At 38.2% G+C, this 8848-nt stretch overlaps 1 protein-coding gene and 1 long non-coding RNA gene across 5 annotated transcripts in view; one reads left to right on the top strand and one right to left on the bottom strand.

The window, feature by feature from the left end:
• Nucleotides 1–4326, bottom strand: part of HIKESHI (heat shock protein nuclear import factor hikeshi) — a 31798-nt gene extending 27472 nt beyond the window's left edge. Inside the window, exons 1-3 of one of the 4 annotated variants that reach the window (XM_016160374.2) lie at nucleotides 4091–4295; nucleotides 3552–3627; nucleotides 325–562 (exon numbers count right to left, since the gene is read on the bottom strand). In XM_016160374.2, the coding sequence (XP_016015860.1) occupies nucleotides 325–475 (151 nt within the window). In that variant the 5' untranslated portion in view covers nucleotides 476–562; nucleotides 3552–3627; nucleotides 4091–4295. Of the gene's footprint in view, nucleotides 1–324; nucleotides 563–3380; nucleotides 3517–3551; nucleotides 3628–4090 lie in introns of those variants that run through there. The other 3 variants (XM_016160372.2, XM_016160375.2, XM_016160373.2) reach the window with 3 other exon arrangements.
• A 111-nt stretch (nucleotides 4327–4437) lies between these two features.
• On the top strand, nucleotides 4438–6141 carry LOC118602840. Its single transcript, XR_004950885.1, has 2 exons — nucleotides 4438–4553; nucleotides 4977–6141. It is a non-coding gene; the product is annotated as an uncharacterized LOC118602840 (long non-coding RNA).
• Nucleotides 6142–8848: the final 2707 nt, after the last annotated feature.

Genomic DNA, 8848 nt, shown 5'->3' on the forward strand with positions numbered 1-8848 from the left:
GTTTATTTAAAACTTAGATGTGCATATTACAAATTATGAGAAGATTCCTCTCATTATTTTAAAACACTAATTCAGAAAAATCCCTTTACAAAGATATATACCATACAAAAAGAACAAGAAGTGGCTTTCTCTAGGCGCATAGGATGGAAATATGAGGAGCTAAGGAGGTTTTTCACTTAGTATTTTTAAAATGCTTTAGTATCATCCAATTCTTTTAAAAATGTTAATATATTACTTTAGCAACCAGAAAAATGAAGTTTTAAAAAGCCACTGTTATATAAAAACCAGTTTAATTATGAAACTATTTTAATTTATTATTCTTACCAGATTTAAGACCTGAAATTTTGAAGATCGCACTTGGTTTCCCATTTGTGACAAATCCTAGGAGTTGCCATACTGGCATTCCATTCGAATCAGGATAGGAAAAGTAGACAGATCCTCCCATTCCCTCAGGAAATGGAATTGTTCCCAGCATAAAAACTACAACATGGTTGATATTTTCATAATCAGGCAAGTCAAAAACAAATTTATCTTCTGCCACTTGATGTGCAGCTGTTTGTACCTAGAAAATAAGAAACTCATCTTAGTTCAGTACTTGACTACTTTTTATAACCCTTAGAGTATTGCTATATGCTGTTTCCAAGTATAGTCAATTACAGTTATTGTAACAAGTATAATGTTGGGCTAACCTGATATTTTAGTTATGGAATTACCAACTGTACCAGTGTTAATAGTGAATCCTACAAAAATAGGGACTGTAAAGTACAGCAAAGGGAATATAGTCAATAATACTGTAATAACTATGTATGGTGTCAGATGGGTACTAGACTTATTAGGGGGATCATTTCATAAATTATATAAATGTCCAATCACTATCTTACACACCTGAAACTAACATAATATTGTATGTCAACTTTAATTGAAAGCTTAAACAATTATTTAGAATAGGGAATCCAAAACTTATAGTCTTAAAATGATTTACTTAATCTTTTAAAATATAACTAAATTATTTCGGAAGTGCCCTGCAAGGATGTTACTTACATAAGTAAACTACAGCTTCAGAATGCTATAAAAAAATGAAAGGTTGTTCAAAATACACCACAAAACCTTGATCTTCTAATGTGAAGAAGGTAAAGAACCTCAGGCAATTAACACTGGTAAGCAATCCAGAAATAATTACAGTTGGCCTTCATTATTTTCAGATTCCATATTTGCTAATTTGCTTATTCAGTAAAATATATTTGTAACCCCCACTTTCAAAGCAGCAAAAAAATGAGTTGCCTGATGCCCACGGTCCCAGTTTAAGTGGAACAAAGCTACACTGTGCCTTCTTGTTTCAGCTCTCATACTGTAAACAAGTATCCTTTTCACAGTCTATTTAGTGCCCTGTTTGTTTGTATTTTTTGTTGGTGATTTGACTGTTTAAAATGGCTAAGCTAAAAAGGTGGCTAGTGTTCCTAAGCCCAAGGCTGTTATGTACCTTATGAGAAAATAGGTGTTATATTAAGTTTCATTCAGACATGAGTTACAGTGCTGTTGGCTGAGTCCAGTGTTAACAATCGACAATACATATTAAATGTCTTTAAACAGAAACACACATAAAACAAAGGTGATTTAAAAATGTGATCAGAAGCTTGCAGGAACCTAACCCTGTATTTCCATGAGGGGCAATGATTCAGTATTTACCAATTCAGTGTTCCTAGAAACTTTACAGTATTTACCAATTCAGTGTTCCTAGGAACTTTATAGAACATAACTACTGCAAATAATGAGAATAGACTATATATAAAATGTAAAAATTCTACCTTCAATGTACTAAGAGGGAACTTTTAAAAGTTTCCTCTTGACTCATTTGATAATCTAATTTTCTGTTCTAGAACTGAACAAGCTATAAAATGAAATCGTCTCATTTTGAAGTCTGAGAAATTTACTTTCACAAAAATTCCTTTTTACACTTTTAGAAAATAATTGATAATGGCTATACCACATTCATTAGCAAAAAGGTATTGATTCTGAGTGCACTCTGGTCAATAGGCTGTCAAGAGTTTACCGTCCATGAGAATTTTGGTTTTGTTTTTTAATTGCTGTTGTCTCTCTAGGTACCGAATTACGAAATCTGAAATACTACCAGTATATTTGAAGACTCAAAATAGTTAATTCTCATCCTAGAATGCAACTTTTCCTTTCCTAATATTTGTTATTACTAAAATGCTTACTTTCTTCCTCTATAATATCCTATCGACTTATACAAAGTCACTTAAGAAAAATATACTGCTATGTAACTGAATCTATGTATTAGTGATAAAGTAATATCGACTGCCCTAAATTTGTTCCCAAGAGACCGAGGATAAGTGTTCATAAAGTCAAGCTGATTCTCTCTTCTGAAATTTTCCAACCCAATTAAAAACCCTCCAGTTTAATATAGAGGAACAAAGGAAGAACATAAATACAAACCAAATTGCCTATCTTAGTATTAAATTCAATTTTGCCAGGTTTTGCCATGTACATAATTTGAAAAGGCACATAAAATTATGGCATTTACAATCTTAAATAAGCACATGGCAAAGTAAGTATTTCTTAAATGTCAACTCTGTATAAGGCACCCGTCTGTAAATCTGCATTATGACGCTCTAATTCCTAATCTTAAGAAGAAAGGTATAACTTTTATTTAAGAAAAATTGAGTTCATAACTTTAGATAAGTGAAAATGGAGTTTATAACTTTAGAAAAGTGGAGTTTTCCAGGAAGAGGATAATGTAGTTAAGTTTTGAGATGTTGCTAGGTTTATTTTGATTAATGTGTTCTAACCCAGAATTAAAGAGTTCAACACCCCAAAAAAGTCTTCTCTTGAAGCAGTTCTTAGTAATGGATATCTATTACTAAAATTAGGCTTTAGATAAATACAAGTATCATTGTATCTAAACTTCCTTCCAAAGTAGTTAACATGAGATATACATGGATTCCATTTAGTGTTTTTATTCTTTAAGAAAATACGCACGTTTTAAACGTCATTCATTAATGACACTTATTAATCCGACTCACACTCATCCCAGGCTGGTCCTTTCATTTTTTCTATTAGGAGCAGGGGCAACCCAAAATTATTTCATCAGTATTAGGAATTTTCACCATCACCCAAAGGGGCCTCCCAGTCATTCAAGAGACAAACGATAAACTTTGAGGCCAGTGTCTCCAATTTATCTTTGTGATTCCTTAGAATTGTGTACAGAATACGACACATTATCAAAAACTTATGAAATCATTCAACAAAGGGGCTGCAACATTTAACAAAGCATAGAGAAAAAAGAAAAAGAACTCCACGTGAAAGGAGTCAGGTCTGAAATGGATTTCTAAATGGCTTCTAAGGAAGCAAGCAAAATTCACCTTCCAGATTATTCTTGAACAATTCCAGGTGCTGATCTCCTTTAATTATAGTAATCCAGCAAGGAAGGTTATCATCTTTCTGATCAATAAAGAAACTCGCTGCTCACATTCTTCAAGTGTCATCTTAGATATGGTCAAACAAGTTTCAGGCATTTCTATCAGTCAACTTACAATGAACGTTAAGCACGTTTTTAGCAGGGCCCTTCCGAAAGGAACCAGCAGGTACACATTGTCCGAACACCTTAATCTTTGAGAAACAGTACGCTACAGATCAGATTCAAAAGCCAAATTTATATCTCATTCACTATATGAGCTAGCTTAGGAGAGTACTTATGGCGTCGACAGGGCTTCAGTTCAACTGCAAAATGGATCGAATGATAACCATCTCAAGTTGTCAGGGTTAAATGTGATAGTAGGATGAAATATCGAGAAATAGACAAAAGGCGTGCACTGCCTAGTATGTAATGCACACCAGAAAAACGGCAGCTAATGTAACTACTACTCAAATGACTCCGAACAGAGCTGGGGGCAAAAGAGAACGAACACCCCAGCGTCCCTCTCCACCCCCACACTTTCAGTAGGAAAGTAGACATGAGAAGTGGGGGTGGAGAGTTTTCCCCGCATCCCTCGAACCAAAGCACCATCCTCTTCCCGGAGCTTTGCCCTCAGTGTCCTACCCGCTTCCTGATACCACCCGGCCCCATCCTCACCAGCCTTCCCGCCACCAAACAGCCAAACATGGCGGCGGCGGCTCCGCTTAGCCGGCAGGGACCAGGGGCCGGCAACTAGAAGTCCTGGGGCTACTACGCTAGTAGAGCCCAAGATCCTTCCAGAACTGCCCAGGAAGGCTCCGGCTACTCCACTACATAGCGACTTCGCCAGCGGCAGGAACGCCTTCTGCCCCGGCGACCTCTGACCCCTATCCCTAACTAGCACGCCTCTCAGGAGACGAGTACTTCCGGGGCTTACAACCAGCCTCCCCAATTAAGGGGAAAGGCGAGCAGGAGTCGGTACAAGACTACAAAACCCAGAGGGCTCTGCGCGGGTTTCCGGGAGAACCTGTTGGGGTTAGTATTCCGGATCCCAGATTTCCGAATCCAATCCTGGGAGTTGTTTCTCACATTGGGCTTTTACAGTCGTCGCTTCACAAGATCCTTACAAAAACTCTATAAGGTAGGTATTATCTCCATGTTGTACCTGAGGAAATTGCCCATAGTGACCAACTCCAAATCTTTACAATGGCACTAAGGTTTGGAGCCAGAATCCATGTCCTGATCCAAATCAGCTCTTTTTGTCACACAGTAGCTCAGAAGTACTAATTTTTAACCAACTGTTTTTTACTTATTGTAGTTCTTTCCAGCTTCACTTAGTGTCCTCACTAATTTGCTGTAACGCTGTAAGCAAGTTATATAATAACGTTTGTTCTTTAATGTCCCCATATATAAAATAAGAATATAAATTGTACCTCTCTCCTAGGGTTACTGTGAGAATTAAATGAATACACACACACACACACTTAGAATAAAGCCTGGGAGTGCTTAATTAATGGTAGTTTTATTGTAAAATGTCTTCTTTTTTTCTATTTGTCATTTTCAGAAAAGGGCCATAGGAAACAAAAAACAATAGCCACAACAACTGACATCAAGTGCTGAATGCCACCAATACTCATTCTACTTTTCAGAGCTTCCATTCACTTTTCTCTACTATAGGAAGGTAGACTATCCCCTCCGTGAGGGTCTCTACCCAAGTTGAGATATCTGAGTTTAGCCTACCAGCCATTAGCAGGTCTGTCCTCCCAACCTCAAATTATATGTGGAAGATCAGAATGTTTGAAACTGTCCTCTGGCCTCCACTCTGGCTCTATATACTTGGACCACCTATCTTATCTCAGATACTCCTTTGAGATAGCCAAATCAAAGATGGAGAGGTAGAAGATCTTTCTACCAATGTCTCCAACTTTCTACCTAAGAACCTTCAGAATAAAAAAGCCATTAATGATGAGACCATCTCATGAGGGACAGACAAACTGCTTGGGTTCATGGCCCATCTCTGTCATTTATTAGCTATATAATCTTAGGCTGGTTAACCTAATACTTTCATTCCTCCTTTTCCCCATCCGTAAAATGGGATAATAATAGTATCTACATCATAAGATTATAATGAACGTTCTTACATGTAAAGCAGGAAATAGTAACCAGAATATAGATAGCTTGATAAAATGTTAGCACTTAGCGTTGTTACCTTTCTTGATTAATTTCCCATGTCTTCATACCACCTGTGAAATAATAAGAAATAAATATATAGGTCTCTGTCCCTGTTCCTGACACAAGGCCCCTGAAACCTTCATAAATTCCTAAGTGATAAGAGCACTAGGAGCATCTTTTGTTCTGTGGTGACTCTCGGTGAGCTCCTGGAAAGCTCCTATATAGCTCTTGGTCATCAGAAGACAAAGCCATGATTAGAAGCTTAGTATTGTCAGCCACCCCACCCCCATTTCCAGAGAGGGGAGAAAGGCTGGAAATGGAGTTAACCGATCATGCCTATATGAGGAATCTTCCATAAAATCCAATAGTATGGGATTTGGAGAGCTTCCAGGTTGGTGAACACATCTATGAACCAGAAGGGTGATGCACCCCAACTCTGAGAGGACAGACGCTCCTGTACTTGGGACCCTCTCAGACCTTGCCTTATGTATTTCTTAATCTGGCTGTTCATCTGTATCCCTTATTGTATCCTTTAATAAACTGGCAAATGTTTGCAAGTGTTTCCCTGAGTTCTGTGAGCTGTTCTAGTAAATAATCTAATTCAAGCAAGAGGGGGTCATGGGAACTTTCTATTTGTAGCCATGTTGAACCAAAGGTATAGGTAACCTGAGTACCTACTACTTGGCAGTCAGCGTCTGAAGTGAGGGCCAGTCTGTGGGACTGAGCCCTTAACCTGTGAGATTTGATGCTATCTACAGGTGGGTAGTGTTAGAATTGAGTCAAATTATGGGACACCCACCTGGGAAAAACTCCCATACATCTGGTGTCATTAGTGTTGTGAATGTGGTAGTGGTGTGAGAGTAAAGGATAAACATGAAAGGGAGACCAAGTTTTTTCCTTTACATACCTTAACCATACTTTTTATTCTCTGAGCAACGCATGCTTTTCAACCTTTCTCTGCTTACACAGATTGTTTAATCTGCCTGTCGTATTCACTTGGCAGTTTCTTAAACATCCTACCAACTGGCTTGAATATTTTCTTAGAAAACTTTCCGTAACCTATCTGATAATTAGTTATTCCTTCTCTTAGATAACAATATTATTCAATGAATTGAGAGCTGGCTAAGGAACAGCATAATACATGGTAAGGAGTAAAATCATTAGTACTCAACTAAAAATACAGCTATTACTATTGAAAATTCAGTGGTTTTCAAAGTGTGGTCCCTGGGCCAGCAGCATCAAGGGACCTAGGAACTTATTAAAATGCAAATTCTCTGGCCCCACCCCAAACCTACTGAGTCAGACACTGAGATGGGGCACAGCAGTGTGTGATTTAAGAAGCCCTTCAAATAGTTCCAATACATATTAAAATTTGGAAGATACGTCTAAAGAAAATATAAGAGGCTAGACTCTGTGCATGCTGAGAGCTAAGAATATCAAGGCCAAGAAGGAGCAAATCTTCCCTTTGTTTTCCAAGGATAACTTTACATAAGAGAGTGGGCCTAGTGTTGTTCATCTCTCTATATACACCTGCACGTGTGTGTGCCCGTGCACCTGCACAATCCATATTGCCTAAAACTCATCAGAACTTCATTTAAGCAACGATTTCTTAGCTCATTTTTTGTTCAGCCTTTCATTGAATGGCTACTATGAGCCAATTTGTTAAACATTGGGATTCAAAAAATAAGAAAGGCTTCTATGCTTAAAGAGCTCTTAGTCTGCACTGATTTTATAGCATAGGAGACCACAATGGTGCATACATTTCAGTGGAATGCCAAAATGAGCAGGTTCAACCAGATATGTTATGAAGGGAACCGAATGAGAGGCAGTAACTTAGAAAGGTGGAAACCCTTTACAGAAGGCAAGCATTTAACCACGTCCCTACAGTGTACATACAGAAAGCAACCTGACTACCTGGAAAGCCTCTGCCAGGGAGGCAGCTTAGTAGGAGCTGGTCTCAAGCCTCGTATGCCACAAAAGGAAAGGGGGTCAGCCAGCAAGGGGCTCTGGCCAAGAAGAAGAGAGAGACCCCAGTCTATGTTGGGCCTTGAACAATTCCTGTCAAGTCCTGATCTGTTTGCAGCTATCTCTCTTAAATGTCCTGGCCTTAGTTGTAGCCCAGGAGACTAGAGGGCAAGGCTATATAGAGGAGTCCTGGCAGGAAGCTGAATGAAGCCCAGATCTAGGGACCTAGGACAGAATGCTAAATCCTTGACATAGAGGTGACCCAACAGACAGCAGAACTAATTCTCCACCATTCTCACCAGTAGCCCTGAATGTGAATTTGGGAAGCAATAGTTACCCACAGTGAGAAAGTTTCAAATGACTGGAAGGTTGTGCTGGGCTGAGTCAAGATAAACTTAATCTGTCCTTCAGAATCATCTGGACAAACTTTTTAAAGAATACTGAATTCAAATCTCTCAGGATGGGACTCAGAGATCTGTCTTATACTCCCAAAATAATTTCTGGTGCACTCACTCTTCCACAGCCCAGCATTTGGGAACCATTACATGGCACAGGTTTATATAGGGGCCTAAGTAATGCGATGCTTTGTACACCTGGCCAATAAAATGTGTGAATTCCTTCCTGTCTACTAGGAGCTCACATTTTAAGGCAAAGATAAGAAATTATTTTTTTGGAGGCCCTTCACAAAGGGTTTTCCCTTCCAAGAGTTACCAACGCCATCGCAGCCAGTTTTACTTGGTAATTGGAGGGTAACAGTGCAGAATACTTATGTAGGTTGCTACTCAAAACTGGACTTATTAAGGCTTAACTCCCAGTCTTTCTGAAAAATAAACTAAACCTTTTTTATACAAAGTCATAGCTGTTTAAAAAGTAATTTTGCATCAAATTAAAAAAATCAAATAATGGTCAATACAGGACTAAATATTTCTCACAATCAGTGATTTTCTGACAAATCACAATTTAATAGTTTTAGAATTAAACCTAAATACCACTCCCTCATCACTCATTACACAAAGTGTAACAGAAATCACCCAACTTTTTACACTTCTCATCAACCTGGGGTAAACGAAGAAAGGGAAGGTGAAATGAGTCTGCTTTCATTCATCTGAAGTTTTGCTCCGCATCAAAAAATAACCACAAAATAACAACTGTTGAATTTCAAAACTATAGTCATTTTTACAAATCACAACAGGGGAAAAACACAGATGATAAAGTAGGGAAAGTTATGAACTTTACAGTGCTAGAGCTATGTTCTGTGGTTAAAGAGACCATGTAGCATTTTTTACATATGCTTGTATT

This window comes from Rousettus aegyptiacus, unplaced genomic scaffold, assembly GCF_014176215.1.
Source record: "Rousettus aegyptiacus isolate mRouAeg1 unplaced genomic scaffold, mRouAeg1.p scaffold_m13_p_5, whole genome shotgun sequence".
In the NCBI taxonomy this organism is placed as follows: Eukaryota; Metazoa; Chordata; class Mammalia; order Chiroptera; family Pteropodidae; genus Rousettus; species Rousettus aegyptiacus.